This window comes from Bos grunniens, chromosome 26 (genome assembly GCF_055505025.1).
Source record: "Bos grunniens cultivar Pamir isolate PY7600 chromosome 26, Bosgru_T2T1.0, whole genome shotgun sequence".
In the NCBI taxonomy this organism is placed as follows: Eukaryota; Metazoa; Chordata; class Mammalia; order Artiodactyla; family Bovidae; genus Bos; species Bos grunniens.
The window spans coordinates 33,348,444-33,365,310 of record NC_141190.1 but is presented as its reverse complement, the minus strand read 5'-3'; the positions used below and the strand labels follow the sequence as shown (position 1 = coordinate 33,365,310).

The 16,867-nt window shown below is 44.5% G+C and overlaps 1 protein-coding gene across 50 annotated transcripts in view; it reads right to left on the bottom strand.

Moving 5' to 3' along the window:
- Nucleotides 1-16,867, bottom strand: part of TCF7L2 (transcription factor 7 like 2) — a 202,300-nt gene that overhangs the window by 70,174 nt on the left and 115,259 nt on the right. For 13 of the 50 annotated variants that reach the window (XM_086377122.1, XM_086377124.1, XM_086377126.1 and 10 more), the window contains one exon: nucleotides 4,454-4,597. The exons of 31 other annotated variants lie outside the window; for them this stretch is intronic. In XM_086377122.1, the coding sequence (XP_086233248.1) occupies nucleotides 4,454-4,597 (144 nt within the window). The remainder of the gene's footprint in view (nucleotides 1-4,453; nucleotides 4,598-16,867) is intronic. 6 more of the 50 variants (XM_086377123.1, XM_086377125.1, XM_086377127.1 and 3 more) reach the window with 1 other exon arrangement.

Below are 16,867 nucleotides of genomic sequence, written 5' to 3'. Positions count from 1 at the left end.
AAGGGACACGAGGCCCAGAACAATCCCTTCCCTCTCTGGACCTGTGTCCCTGGTGGGGAGCCCTGTGCAAGCAGTGGTCAAGCTGTGTCAATCCTTCGGGGCTCTGACACGGGGCAGGGGAAACCACACCACGTTCACCATGCATTGGGAGTGTGGCTTCTCTGAGGTGTCAGGAATTCCAGTTAGGCACCACGATGCCCACTTACACTCATGGAGCTGAACTTCAGCAAAGGAAATCCACGCACCCATTTAACCTAGAAGAACTCAACAAAGAAGATCTGCAGAAAGAAAAACGAGAAATGACAAAATAACATGGGTGGTCCCACCAGTCATCCCACCAGGAGAATGACTCTGGGGAGGGGAGCGAATCTGCTGGACTGCCTGCACAGAATGCTCCAGGGCTGTGTGTGCTAAGCCACAGGTCATATACATCATGGGGGCATGAGGGAATGGCCACAGTCATTCTGTCTTTGTTATTTTCAGCTTGCACTCTTTCCCGCATGAGATGCAATCGGACTGTAATAGTGGAACTTTAGAAACAGTGGGTTTGCACGGGGCAATGACTAAACACATTGAGAGATATCCAGTTCCAGGACGGACACCACTGGACGTTTTACCAAGAGTCTTCGCGGGATACACAGGAAAGGGTTTCTATTACAAGAAATGTCAGACGGACGGAGAAGAATTACATATATAATACAAGCCTGCCTCTCATTTTTTAAACACATCCTTTAAAAGACTGAAACCATGTCCAAATACTAATTTTGTCTTTCAGGAACATTTTTACTGTTTTCTCTCATTCTGCTTCTTTATGTAATCAGCGGGGGGAGGATGAACTAAACATTTTAGCTGAACAGAATACTTGATAATCCAAAGTTGTAATGCAGAGATTAATACTTCCCCCTTCTAATGTACTTTGTTGTGTAAATCCAGATTTTCCATACGTTAACATATTGAAAAACATAGAACTAAGGAAATGAAGCAATATCTATATTTGTTTCAATGACTAATGAGCAAAAATAAAACTCTGGCCATGATGCCATGCTTTTTAGAAATCAGACATATAATAAGCCACAGATTCATAGGATGTGGTCTAATAAACCTAAGAAAAGTTTCATTTCCTCTCACCAAAATGGTTAACTCCCTATGTGACTAGCTTTGCAAAGTTAGCAAAAGTCTTTTTTCCCCCTTAAATGTCTAAGCTGAGAAGTTAATAAGCAAGTACCAGCAATAATGTGTCCTCTCCTGAACTCACACACACACAACACACACACACACACACCCCTAAAAACGAAATAAAATTAGGCTCAAATCCAGCAAAAAGGTAGGTCAGTAGACCAAAACATCAGAAAGGACAGAGGGTATCACCCTGCTAACCCCCAGCCCACTGATCAGGAAAAGTTCAAAAAAGCCCTTCAAGAGGAAGGAAGCACAGAATAAGGGAAGGATTCGAACAAAGACCTCTTTAAGTTTGTTTGCAAGCATTTCCGTGAAAATGGTATTGACTAAGCAATTACAGGGAAAAAAAAACACTTTCTTTCTTATCTGAATGCATTTATGCCATGGGTCACACCCTATTATTGTCACTATTAAACATGGTAATAGCCTCAATGTAATGACTTTGTGTGGTGAGCTTGAAAGTGGCCATGAATAGCTAACTAGAAAGAAGTGACTCATGCCTGCCCAGGTGGATATTGACTTTCTTACTCATATTTACTCAACTGGTCTACCAACCTTAATTCCCTTGAGGAGAGAGCTAAAAGGATCAAGCTGACTCGCAGGGGAGAGAGAGAAGGGCCAATGGATAGGTTAGAAAGGATGCCAGATGTGGTACCTATAAAACAAAGACTGGACTTTAGATATCCTGAATCAGAAGTCTCCTCCCAGCTCCTGAGACAGCTGCGTGTTGAGCAGGACCTAACCCAGTCTCCTTTAGCGAGTGGAAGGTGACTGGTGGGGAAGGCTCCAAACCATGGACCGCTGCCATGGTCTTTCATTAATAGCAGTTTTACAGCTCTGCCCCTTTGCTGTGTAATCTTAAGCAAGTTACTTAACCTCTATGTGATACATCTGCGAAATGACAAAACCACAGCACCTTCCTCTTAGGGTTGTTGTCAGGTTTTCAAGAGTTAAAATACACAAATCCCCGAGAGAAGTGCCTGGACCGTAGGAAGTGCTGTGTTAAAAAGTCTCTTTGATCAGGATTTCAAGGGATCCTGGGAGGTACCCAGCGAAGGAAGGCTGGGGCAGGGATTCCGCCATCATCCCTTTTTAACAGACACGGGGATTGCATCACAGATGGATGAAGCACCTTGCCAGCAGAGGTGAGAGAATGCTGGACTCAAATCTGGTTCTGCTTCCTCTGATTGTGCGCAGTTTCCGCGATGCTCCCCGGAAACACCTGGAGCACCCCAGAGCTGTGTGTGGAAACCACGCGGCAGGACTGAACTGCCCCACCAAAGGCCAGCCCACCACACAGACTCACTGCCAGGGTGCGGCTCCCCCGGATCCTGCCAGACGCTCGTGCCAGACCCAGCACACAGGCTCCTCTGGCCAAGTTCCCGCTCCACATGCCTCAAGTCAACTGAGGCTCACAACAGCTCATGTCAGGCACCCCTGCACTGAGGAGGGGACTGAAGCACAGAGCAGGTAGGTAACTCGCTTGAGGTCACAGAGCCCAAGTGGTGTCTCTGCGTCTGGTCTGTTCACAACTTAGGGACTTAGTCCCCCATCTGGGAAGCCGAGGTAACTGGCTCTTCCCCAAGAGATGCTTCCCTGTCCTGAGGGCAAAGCTGAGAAACTGGCGCCAGCAAGCTGAGAAACAGGCGTCGGCGCCTGTGGATCTCGAGTTATAAGGAAGAAACCCAGTGTTTCTGTTTCGTTTTCACAACTCAGAATGGGTGCCTGGTTCTCCTTTATCTATCATGTAACTCTGACCAAAGATTAATGAGTTACCGCTTGCCAGGCCCTGGTGGAGGAATAACTATGTTCAGTATGGCCTTATCATCCACAGTCAGGATGAACAGAGGCGCTTATTAAAAGCCAAACCAAGGAGGGGCTGCTGAGAAAAAGCTCTTCCTTGCGGGCCAGGGCTGCCACACAGAAGTCAGCCTCCCTGGTCCATCTGACACAGACCAGTTAAAGACCCGGGCCGTATACATACACGGGCCCCAGCGGTTCCAAGCGCAGGGCTCATCAGAAGAAGCGGGGTAGGGTCTGGTTCAAAAGACCCTAGACACATCTTCAGTTTTAGCCACATCTGGTCAGAGGGGACTAATTAGACAGGAAGAGCCCCAAAAGACACCGTGTAACTAACCAGAATGAAGACACAACATAGTGTATGAGAATAACCGAGCAAGGAGCCATTCCATGTTTTACAAATGTTTTGCAAACCATTTTTAAACTTCAGACACATGAATGACAAGAAAGAAATGCATCCAAATATTAAGAGATCACAACTAGGTAAAAAAGGAATGTGTTGACATTTTCTCCTGCATTTGGATGAAACATTTGGATGTTTCTCTACGTGTGTCTCGTTTTCTTACAGGGCTATTTACTACTTTTTAAATTAGGACAAGCTTTTCAGGATGATTTCACCCGCATTTTCTCTCTCCAAAGGCAAGACGCACCGACAAATGTAACGTATTACTCTAGGCCTCTGCTGTTTTCTGTCCCTGCGGCCCTAACACGCTACAGCGCAATCAGCACATAGTAGGTATACAATCAATGTTTATCAGAGACAGAGGCTCTACTAAATGGCTCTTAAATATTCCCTTTCCTTTTCAAAAAGGAAAAAAGTCAAAAGCTAGCATGAGTTACTAAATCATGCACTGTTTAAGTTTAAAGAGTTAACTTTACAGTTTTTATCTGCGTTGACTTTTGCTCTTCTGAGGATGAAAACATGTTCTAGATGTTCTTTATTCTTTGGGACTACGGATTTGAAGAGTAACAAGGTCATCCCGTTAAACTTGACTGTGGAGGCACCACTGCAGAAAGGGTGAGCAGAGCCCAGCACCCGGAATGTGAAAAGAAAATCTATAAGTTCTAAAGAATGAAGAACAAAGGCCAAGTTCTGGTGATATCTTCTCTTCCACTGGAAGCTCTGAAGAGTCCAAGAAATCGTTTCCACAGTCAAGTTTAACGGGATGACCTTGTTCATCATTCTTATGGAAGCCATGCATGATGCTAGACCATGTGGCTTCAACTGGGAGCCCAACACCTTGGGTTCGCGGGAGTGTCTCCCTTCCCCTCGTCCTTGTAAACTGGCACTGTTACGGCTATGATAAACCTATCCGTGGTCAGGACACCCCGGCATCATGGCACCCAATGTAACGGTGATGTGACAGGACTCAGGGACCACGGAGGATGCCCTAGGGAGAAGGAAACCATGTGCATGGGTGGCTTCCGTCCAGAGCCCGCTCATCTCATACCGTCATTCTGCTCCGAGACCTACCTCCAAACACCAGGGCTCCCCAACCTTTTGTAAGGAGTGGCTCCTTTTCATGTCCCTGAAGACTTGAGTGCTGACAGTGAAGTCTGAGGGGGGGTAGAAGTGCTGACAGTCATGTCCCTGAGTGCAGCAAGGGAGGGGGCACTGCTGCCAGGAAGAAAGGGGAACAGAGTGAGGCTCGGGAGGGAGGTGTGCGCAGTCAGCAAGGCATTCACGGCCCCCAGTTTGACGTCCTGCGCTAACCCCACTTCTCTACAAACTCCAGGAGGCGGAGGACCGGGATTCCCCGCTCGAACCCGGAACTCTCCCGTGTCCTTGCCGGCCAGCTTGGGGACCCTGCCAGAGACATCTTCAACACAGCCTCCTCCAGGCAGCCTTTCTGGGGCATCCCTTCCCACTCTCCCAACCCTGACCATCACTCCTTCTTCTGAGAAGCCTGCTGGCTAGCATTTTCCCTCTCTCTCAACTTACCTTACCGAATCATCCATTAATTTAAACCATGTAATATTGCTGCTATTGGGTTGGCCCAAAAGTTCATCTGGGTTCTAAAGAAAACTCCAAATGAACATTTGGGCCGAGCCAGTATTTCTACCCTACAAAAAAGCAGTTGCACAGGGTTCCATGCCAGTGCTATTTGGGGAGCTGTCTCAATACAATTCCCTCTGCTAGGCTGCAACCTTTCTGAGAGCTGCAACTATACCAGCGTCTCTGGACCCCTTCAAGGATCTGGTAGCACCAGCCCTGAGTGCTCAGGAAGTCAGTGCTCTACTGCATTTCAACTCAGCCAGAGGCCTGTGATGAGCGCTGCTTCTCTGTTTAGGGTTCTAGACAGGAACGTTTGTGTCATTCCACTATTCCTCATGACTACCCTGTGAGGTGGGTCCTGTTGTGCCCATTTTACAGAGGAAGAAACTGACTCAGAGACGTTAAGGAGCATGCCCAAGGTCACACAGCTAGTAGACGGTGGGGGAAGGGGGACCGGAACCAGGTCTCACTCAACTCATACTGTTGTTACGTAAATACATCTTCCTCTCCAGATGTTGACTATTGCTCTAAAAACAGGGTAAAGAATTGATCGGTGTTAAGAGTGACCTGGGGTTCAAGAACAGCTATTTCACAACAAGGAAATATCATTCTAATTTTTGTTAAAAAAAAAAAAAAAGACCTATGACTTTTGTGTTCATGATAAAGAATTATGTCTTCTCTACCCTAGTTGTTAAAAAGTTCTATCACTTCATGGGAAATAGACGGGGAAACAATGGAAACAGTGTCAGACTTTATTTTTCTGGGCTCCAAAATCACTGCAGATGGTGACTGCAGCCATGAAATTAAAAGACGCTTACTCCTTAGAAGGAAAGTTATGACCAACCTAGATAGCATATTCAAAAGCAGACATTACTTTGCCAACAAAGGTTCGTCTAGTCAAGGCTATGGTTTTTCCTGTGGTCATGAATGGATGTGAGAGTTGGACTGTGAAGAAGGCTGAGCGCTGAAGAACTGATGCTTTTGAACTGTGGTGTTGGAGAAGACTCTTGAGAGTTCCTTGGACTTCAAGGAGATCCAACCAGTCCATTCTGAAGGAGATCAGCCCTGGGATTTCTTTGGAAGGAATGATGCTAATGCTGAAACTCCAGTACTTTGGCCACCTCATGAGAAGAGTTGACTCACTGGAAAAGACTCTGATGCTGGGAGGGATTGGGGGCAAGAGGAGAAGGGGACGACAGAGGATGAGATGGGCTGGATGGCATCACTGACTCGACGGACGTGAGTCTGGGTGAACTCCAGGAGTTGGTGATGGACAGGGAGGCCTGGCGTGCTGCGATTCATGGGGTCGCAAAAGAGTCAAGACACGACTGAGCGACTGATCTGATCTGATCTGATCTGATGTGAAGGAAAATCCCCATGAACAAATTTTTTCACCCTTTTTAATTCCCCCCTGACAAAAAACAGAATTCAAGATTAAGAATATGAGATTGGGCACAATACCCAATATATTATGTTCTGATATCCACTAAATAGCAGAATGAGCATGGTGGGCACTGAAGACTAGGAGTTAGAAAAGCAATGGAAATAATGGACAAATCTATGAAACAGCAGCCACATTTCTGGAATAATTTAAATGGTTCTCAGATAACTGGGTCCTCTGATGGTGGGGGTGGGGGGGAGCGGGGAGAGGGTGGTTTCTCCAGGTGGATTAACCCAGCCCAAAGCATGTGAAGACCCAAAATGAGAAGGAGCCACATCACCTGCAAACTGGTGCCTCTCCATTGCCCTCGTGAGTTGCAACTGTCCCTGCGGCTGGACACTGAAAGTCACCATTGCGGGGAGCCCAAGGTCTGCCCCCAGGAAGCGCAGCCCAAGCCCCAGAGGAAGCACGGGTGCCCAGCCCTGGACGTCTCTGGTCTCCATCCAGGAAGCAGAGTCTCCCTCTCTGCACTTCTCCACGGGGCTCGTTTGTAAACAGGAATGTGAGTCATGGGGCAGGCATGAGTCCATTTTCCAGATTAGCCCAGTTTTACAACTGAGGTCATCCTATTCTGCCCCCGTCACAGCAGTGACTCATCTTACTGCCTCCCACCAAAGGGAACATGGTTTAGCCCTTCACTTGTTCCTGAAAGGAACCCAGCAGTATGGGGGTTTCAATCCTGGTCTGCTTGCTTTGCTTCCTAATACAATGCTGAGAGCAAAGATGTAAGATTCCTGAGGGCAAGCATCCCAGGAGTTTGGAAAAGAATTGAATCTAAGGATACCCCAGACCATATTGTCTTCCCATGGCCTCTTAGGGTCTCCACTCCCATAGGGGCTTGCACACAAGTCTGTTATACTCATGGGTATGTGGGCGCATGCACACATGTGCATGCACACATTTTCTCTCTCTCTCCCCCTTTGTATAGGATCTAATACTCTTCCTGGGAACCTCAGAGCCAAATTTACAGGTCACGTCTACCAATCTCGTAGGATCTTCCAGCTTTGAAATTTGTGAGATTAACCTTACCCCCATCTTATCTTACAGGTCTATCTTGCTTTCCTCTTTATTCTAATTTCCTTCATTATTCACTTCCAATCTTTTTACATAATATGAAGTCTTACAAGCCACTTCAAGTTTGGGGGGTATAGGATTTCTTATAAATAGATCTAAGTGTGCATACAAATACCAAGTCATTTTGTACCATGAGAGAACTCTAAATGAGCCTTCCGCTAACAAATACAAGACTCTTTAACAAATCCTAAAGATGATGAAGCAAACCTCTGCCAAGTTTTCCGCTCAGCATCCATTCAAACTTTTTCTGGTAACAGTAGCCTGAATTATTTAGGAGGTATCCCCTGACTCTTGACCCGTAACAGTTTGGGTAGAGTGGACTCTAGCCCCCAGCTCCAAGTGGGCAAGTTTACTCAGTTCAAATGCACTCAGCCCATGACGCCCCCTGACCACAGACACTGGTTCAGAATCGTGCAGGGAGATAAGGTCTCCCTGGACTCGAACCTGCCCCCATGCAATGGACTCAACCAGGAGGAAAGCAGATCCGAGGGCTGGAAGGAAATGGTGTCCTGGAATATGTGACCCTGGATCCAGCCATGCCTGACATATGTTTCCTATAAACTTTTCAAGTATGGGTCAATACACTCATTTTCCTTGGGCCAATTTGGGCTAGGTTTGAGGAAGAAGAAGGGCATCCTGACCAGAGAAACCTAGTCGCCTTTGTCAGACTGACCTCAATAATCATCCATCCACAAAGCAAGCAGTAATGTGGAAAAACTTGGAGATGTTCCAGGAAAAGTCAATGAAGGCCTCTGGAGTTTCATGATCCAGGGCATGATGAGGGGATTATTACAAGGCAATATATTGGGAGTAAGTGTCCAGTACTTTTCATAATAAGAATGAATGCGGCGTGTGGCTAGTCTTTGGACAGGGGAGTGGGGACCTTGCAAAAACCACACGCCTGCTAGAATTACCACTCGGCCCTCCTCCTTTAGTGCCTCCGAAGCCACTGGCTTCACTGACCGACTTTATTAAGATGTGGTCTCCAAAGTTGAGGCTGTGACATGTCAAGACAGATGGCAGGCAAAGCAGGTGGTGGGTTTCATCTTCCCTGATGATGTGGCCCCTGAGGACATGGTGAGTTGACCAGTTCTGGACATGACCACATGGAGCAGAATCAAGGTGCACCACTAAAAGTTGGAGCAATAGCTGTGTACTCTACTATTTTGTTTCTTTATGAGCTTAAAGCCACCTTCAGCAGGTGGCTGGGCAACATTCAAATGTTAATGTAACAGAATGGAAACCAACGAGACAGAAAGTACAAATTGCTCTGCCAGGAAAAATAAACACAAAAGAGAGTATAGAAGGAGCTGAAAAGCATTTAAAAACCAAAACCCCTAAAAATACTAAAGCCTCCAGACATAAAGATTTTGTATGAAATGTGTTACTCACACCAAATTTGGTCAACAGTTGTTGGCTACTGGGAGAATTCTACACCCACTGCTTAGACAGGAAGAAAAAAGCAAAAGCTTCCAATTTTGTTTCAGTAAACTTTGGTGTGATCATTAATTTTTATGGGTCAACTTGTCTGGGCAACGAGGTGACCAGATATTTGGTCAAACATTCTGAGTGTCTCTGTGTTTTGGATGAGTTTAAATTGGTAGAATGAATAAAACTGATTGCCCTCCTTAATGTGAGTAGGCCGTGTCCAATCAGTTGAAGGCCTGAATTGAAGAAAGGCTGATCCTAACCAAATACGGAAAACTCCTCCTGTTTGACTACCTTCAAGTTGAGACGTGGGAGTTTTTCTTTCTGCCTTTGGACTTGAGCTAAAACACAGACTCCTTCCAGGTCTCAAGTCTGCCAGCCTTTGGACCAGAACTACATTACCAGCTCTCTTGGTTCTAAGGCCTCCAGACTCAGACTAGAGCTAAATTATAAACTTCCCTGGGCCTCCAGCTTATTGAGTGCAGATCTAGGCACTTCTTGGTCTTCATAATTGCATAAGTCAATTCATTACTTACAATAAGTCTCTTTCTATATCCATCTATCTCCTATTGGTTCCATTTCTCTGGAGAACCCTAATACATTTGGGTTATGTTTTTTATATGTTTTCTGCCCCCAAGTAAGAGGGAAAGGATTATTTATGGGTCTCTCAAAGGAATCAGCAGCGAAGGCAATGGCACCCCACTCCAGTACTCTTGCCTGGAAAATCCCATGGATGGAGGAGCCTGGAAGGCTGCAGTCCATGGGGTCGCTGAGGGTCGGACACAACTGAGCGACTTCCCTTTCACTTTTCACTTTCATGCATTGGAGAAGGAAATGGCAACCCACTCCAGTGTTCTTGCCTGGAGAATCCCAGGGACGGGGGAGTCTGGTGGGCTGCCGTCTATGGGGTCGCATAGAGTCGGACACGACTGAAGTGACTTAGCAGCAGCAGCAAAGGAATCAGAATTGCAAAATGGAATGGGTCTTAGAAATCATGTAATTGAATTCTTTGTTTGTTTTTTTTTTTAATCCCTAAGTCTAGGCATAAAGGGACCTCCCCAGGACTATACAGCTAGAAAAGAACAAACCAAAAACCCAGGTTTTTTAAAAACTAGGAGGTCAGGGTTCTATGCACAACATGGAAGAGTTTTATTTTGAAACAGCAGCATCTCTGGAAGGAAAAACATCCATTTGAGAGAAGGACGTGGGAAGAACCATTCCACTAAAGAAGCCAACTAATAAAATGATAATTAAAAAAAAAACTGGCAAGAGGGTGAAATCCTCTTATCTCTTTGTCATTTACATACACATGCACATGTGCATATAAACAAGGACACAAAAAACAATTAAGCAACAGCAGCCATCCATCCATCCAACCAACCACACATACACATAAACTCAGAGGGTTCAGATCTTTATGCTCTATCAATTACTGTCACTTCTGAAAGTAAGGTAAGTTTGGTGTGAACTAATCACATTTGAAAGGTCTTGTCAAACAAGATACAAAAAAACTGTAATGGCCCTGGGAAAGCTACCATTTTTATCTTTAAAGGTGAGTCCAGTTTTTTCCCAAAGTAGCATGCCATCACAGACACGGCAAATGTATATGACACTACTTTTCCTGATTTATTTTTCTAAAATATGAGCATGTGAGTGATAAGGTGTGAGAGTCTGTGTGGTGTGTGTGTAGAGACTGCCCACCTATGGGCGTGCAGAGGTAAGTGGGTATCCTCCAGTGTGGGTAACAATGGCCTGCAGTCAGGAACGGCAAGTTCCCAGCTCGCATAGAGCAACTCCTCCTTGTCAATACCACTTGTCACTTCCCGGTCAGTATCACTGGGCCACCCTGTTCAGAGCTGGCATCAGGTGAAATGTAACCATCACCCCTACACTCAAGGGATGTAGGAATGAAGTCTGCCTTAGCCCTCAAGGACCTCATCTTAGTGAGAAAGAGACTAGGAGCCAAACAGAATGAACACAAAAGGAGCCAATGTTAAGTCCCTTCTTAGACTAGCCTTTTACAAAGCACAGTTCATCTTATCCTCGATCTCAGCAAACAGACAGATGTGGGGCCCTATTTTCACCGCCACTTTCCACCAGCTAGCTGTGTGCCGTGTACTTCTGGGGCTTAGTATGTCAAGTCATGTGAGGGTGCTGGCTACTGAATGACTGGTAAGGGCCCTGCCCACTCCAATGTGCTCCAAATCTGCAGGGTGAGAAGAACTCGGGTGGGGGTGGTTGGGGGGAGCGTTAATTCCTCCCATCACTCCGAGTACAAATCCTACATGCCTGGATTTCTGCACATGGCACTGAGGCAATATTTACTAAAAACAGTTACATCCAGGGGAAGAAACTTTCTTTTACCAGATAAAAGATCTACATGGCCAAGGGAAAATACTTCAGCAATAGGGTATAATAAAAGGGAATTTGTTGCATCATTTTGAATGCTGTTTACTGGTTTAAAGAAAACTTTGCCAACTTTTGTTTTCTGAGGGGAAAAATACTTCTCAATAACAAATATTGAGAAGATGAAAAAGAAACCCACTTTCTTATTATGGTAGAAACAAATGAAGGAAAATCACCTAAAATAGTTTTTGAAGAGCTTGGGATAAAGTTTAAAAAAAAAAGAGTTACTTGAGTAATTTTGAATAAAGGAGATGCTTTTATTTTTTAGCTGATATCAACACTAAAGTAGCCCAGAAAGTGAAGTCAAGGCTTTCTGGGATGGTAATAATGTACAACAGCCAACCTTAATAATGGAAAATTAGCCAAGGCATGAAAAAAGTATACACACTGAGGAAACCAGAAGGGAAAGAGACACGTGTACCCCAATGTTCATTGCAGCACTGTTTATAATAGCCAGGACATGGAAGCAACCTAGATGTCCATCAGCAGATGAATGGATGAGGAAGCTGTGGTACATATACACAATGGAGTATTACTCAGCCATTAAAAAGAATACATTTGAATCAGTTCTAATGAGGTGGATGAAACTGGAGCCTATTATACAGAGTGAAGTAAGCCAGAAGGAAAAACATAAATACAGTATACTAACGCATATATATGGAATTTAGAAAGATGGTAACGATAACCCTGTATACGAGACAGCAAAAGAGACACTGATGTATAGAACAGTCTTATGGACTCTGTGGGAGAGGGTGGGAAGATTTGGGAGAATGGCATTGAAACATGTGAAATGTCATGTATGAAACGAGATGCCAGTCCAGGTTCAGTGCACAATGCTGGATGCTTGGGGCTGGTGCGCTGGGAAGGCCCAGGGGGATGGTATGGGGAGGGGGGAGGGCGGAGGGTTCAGGATGGGGAGCATGTGTATATCTGAAATTAAAAAAAAGAAAAAAAAAAAAAAAAGAAATGCAAAGAACTGACTGGAAAATTGTAATTACCCTGAGAGCAATTGTGTAAAAACATGTATATATGTGAACAAAAGGTGGAAAATATTCAGAGTGAACGAAAATATTTACTAGTTAGAGTGTAACATGATGATTTGTTGTATTTCAGAGTTGTCTATGTTACCATATTGTCACTACAAAGAAGACAAATGTATTTACACATTTTACACATAAACTTGAGGAGTTAATGAAAAAAAAAAAAAAAAAAGTAAATGAAGTTCTAACAGACATCGCTGGAACACTAAATGAAGTCCTTTCTATAGCCAAACTAATTCCTTGGACACCCATGCACTAGCAGAACACCAGTGTATCTTTCCGGTCTGTTTCCTCAGACAGTGATGAGGTTCCGTGGTGACCTCAGCAGATGGAAAACCGAAGCTTCTCTGTGCAACCTCCATCTCCATCATTTGCATAGGGAATTGAGAGATTAACAGTGTAATCTCTCCAGACAAGTAAAATGTCAGCAAGCTCATGGAAAACCATGCTCATCAGATACTTTGGGAGAAAAGGACCTGATTCACAGGTGCAGGCGTAGATCGCTATGGAAGAAATGGAGGCAGAGGCTCAGGTCCAGAACGGCTGAAGGAAGCTTTGCGCATCTAGTTAACAAATAAATGTAATAACAGGCTATTGATGAGATTTTGGTAAAGGGTAGTTCCTTCTCCCAGAAGAGCCTCTGGGAAGGGGTGTGGGTCCATACTTTGCCCCTGGGGGCCATAGACAGTACCGTGCAGAATCAAGGGACCAGCAAGGGGAGAGAGTCGGACTGGGACTGGCAGTGTGTACTTGGTAATCCTCTCTTTACAAACCAACATACTCCCTAAAAAAGATAGAGAAAAGCACCCCAAAAAGGAGCTGAGAGATTTTCAAGACAACACAGAGATCAGCTGTGCCTGGGGATCCAGTTACCACTCAGGAAATTTAGAGTGCTTTGCCCCAAAAAAAGAAAGCAGTGTTGATCAACACCCTCCCCCCATATCAATAGGACCAAATGTTTTCAAATGCAAATAACAGGTTTCTAGAAGAATCCTGGAATTTCTCCTGGAAATGTTTTTATAGTTCACATCTTGTTAGCCGCAGGAGCCCCAATTAAATGTCTTCTCTTCTCATTTCTGCTAACCGATTATTAGCATTAGATAATAACATACTATTTTCTGCTAATATGTTTCCTGACAACATCAAACTCCAGAGGGTCTTCATGGTGTAATAACTGAAGAACTGTGGAAATGAGGACTAATTTATGAGAAAACATTATTTAAATCTGCTCAGTGTTTATGAAAAACAACCATTTTGGTTGAAATGCGCTATACTAATGACATAAAAACTTACTAAATTGAAATAACTTGAAAAAAAAAAAAAACCTCCCCAAACATTATGAAAAAGCAGGAATCACACTGCAGGGCCATAAGGTTATAAATAGTCAAAAACAACAGACACCCACAGGTAGAACCAACCCGTGACACCATCTCATTTAGAACGAGAAGGTACTTGAGAATTTGGGGAAAGGCTTGCCAGCTTCATTCGCTAACATCTCTGGTTCCAAAATCACACTCGCCTCCTAGCTGTCCTCCTCGGAAGGAATAACACTATTGCTAATCGCGTAACTTGAGGGGCCGTAACTGCTGTCACTGGGCATGCACCTGGGACAAGCACGGTGTGGTCCTGCCTGGACTGGGGTGATGAATCTCTCAGAATTACGGTATTTGGAGTTTCTCAGCTTGAAAGGGAGAGAGCTGGAGTCATAGGATAAGGGATCTGAGGTAAATTATCCCATGCTACTCAAGTCATGCACTATCCTTCTACCCCATGTTATATCCTGAATATAAACATCAGTAAAAATCCGGTTAAAGAGAACCTTGAGAGAGGAAACAGTAAGTCCTAATTGTGGGTGTGTGTGCGTGTGCGTGGGTGTGTATACAGAAGACAACAGAGACAGTACACCCAGGTGGCGGTGCTGGTGGTAAAGAACCCACCTGCCAGTGCAGGAGAGGTAAGAGATGAGGGCTGGAATCCCTGGTTCGAGAAGGTCCCCTGGAGGAGGGCATGGTAACCCACTTCAGTATTCTTGCCAGGGAAATCCCATGGACAGAGGAGCCTGGGAGGCTACGATCCATAAGGTCGCAAAGAGTCGGACTCGACTGAAACAACTTAGCACGCGCGCATGCAATGTTTTTAAAATTCTGAAGCTTACCATCAACTGATACATGGATCAGTAAAATGTGATCTACCAACACAATGGAATATTATTTGGCTATTAAAAAGTAATGAAATAGAAACAGATGCCACAATATGGATGATCTTTTTTTCCCCAAACTTTAAACATTTTACTTTGTACTGGGGTAAAGCCAATTAACAATGTTGTGCTAGTTTTGGGTGAACAGGGAAGGGGCTCAGCCATACACACACATGTGTAACATGGATGAATCTTGAGAAGACCATGCTAAGTGAAAGAAGCCAGTCACCAGGGACCACATACATGATTCTACACATGCAAAATATCTGGAAGAGACAAATCCACAGCGACAGAGAGTAGCTGGTGGATGGGGGGTGAGTTGGAGGAAGTGGGGAGTGACAACTAATGGGGACAGAGTTTCTTCTGAAGGTGATGAAATGTTCTCAACTTGACTGTGGTGATGGTTGCAAAATCCTATAAACATACTAAAAATCAGTAAAGTGCACACTTTAAAAGGGTGAACTGTATAGTTTTAAATTCTGAAGTTCCAATTGGCCTAACTACCAGTATCTTATCGCTAACTGCCTTCTGAGCACATTTTATTTGAAGCAAATACTCAACTCTGGGCAACACAGGGTAAGAATTATTATTCCCATTTCACAGGAAACAGAGGTCCAAAGAGCTTCTGTTTTCCTTCACTGGCTGCCTAGGTCTCCACAGGGTGCAAGGAGGAGTGTGAACTTTGGGGGAGTCCTAGGTCTTATCACTCCCCAAATCAGGGAGGGATTAATATCCAGCTCTTGCCAGATGTCTAGAAATTTATAGGGCTGGGTCATGCAGTTACGCTGTTAAACAAAAGACACTGAAAAAATGGCACTTGGATTACTGGAATGCAATTCATAATAGCATGAAATTCAGATTAAACCATTTAGCTAAAAAAGGAGGGGGGGAGTCACCTCTTGAGTTGATATCTAGAAGGGTGAAAATATACCCAATTAGATGTGGCCATATAATTTTCACATCAAACATCGTGTGCTCCCAAAGGCAACTAATGGCACAGCTCACTGTGGATTTTCCCAAGTTTTCAGGAGCAATGACAGCCCTCTTCAACAAAGCCATTTAACGTAACAGAAGGTTAAAGTAGGAACCACAAACACTTGCTTTTCTTAATTTACACCTTTCATTTACTTCCCCAGAAATGTCATGGAGGAGCCAGGAAATTTATGATGTACTGTCAATAGATGGGTCCTTTTAAGAACAGGATTTAGAAAGCAAAATATAAATTCTAGAAGGTAAGCTGGAGGTATACTAAAAAAAAAAAAAAAAAAAACTTTTAGTATTCCAGGAGAAGCAAGATGACTTGGTTGGGTCTCATACTTAATTTTAAAGAAAAGGAAAAGTACAGTCCATTAGGTGAGTGGGAGACTGGTAGGTTTTGAGAAATCCAAGTCTAATGACTTCACATCATCTATCCCAATAACCAGGTACCATCAAAATCCATTGCGGGACCACAGCAAACAAAACACAGCTCACAGGGGCTTTTCTCTGCATCACTGGCTTTTGGAAGTGTGAGAAGCTACTAGCATTTAAATCATCATGCTTGTGTAGTTTTAACCATTTCTTTAAAAAAAAATACTCTAGTAAACCACTAAGATTTTTTAAGCCATAAAGTAATTGGCAAAAAAACTCCAAAAACCGACAAAACGTACACTGGCAAGTTGGGGTGTCATTCATTTTAAAGATATTCTTTCTTCTACCTTGGTCTGTCTTTTAGTTTAAGGAATAACAGAGGGACCGTTGCTCATTAAACACTTGTGTTAAAGCAGGATTTCTCAACCTCAGCACTACCGACGTTTTGATAGTTCTTTCGGGGGGTCGGGGGGAGAGGTGCCTGCCTTAGCAGCATCTCTGGCCTCTACCCACTAAATGAAAGCGGCATCCCACCCACCCAGTTGTGACAACCAAAAATGCACCAGACTCTGCCAAATGCCTCCTGGGCAGCAAAATCACCCCAGCTGGGAACCAGGGAGCTAAAGGTAACTGGCCCGAACACTTCCCTATGACGAAGGCTGATGCAGAGGCCCTAGCCTGAACATTTCTGTATAATGACTGATACAGAGGCCCTAGCTTGAAGAAGGACCCAGATCCCTGCACAACAAAATCAGCCAGCTCTCATCCAAATCCTCCAACAGCGATCAGTTTTAGAAACCCGGGAAAATACGATGATCTGGTAAACATCCCCCTGAGCCTCCCCAGTGACCAGCGTGTAGCCTTCAACTATGTGCTAAGGTCCCACAGTGCCCTGCAACTCTTGTACGTGTCCTTAACACTGTCATTTACAAATGGATGAAATGACAGCACCAGCA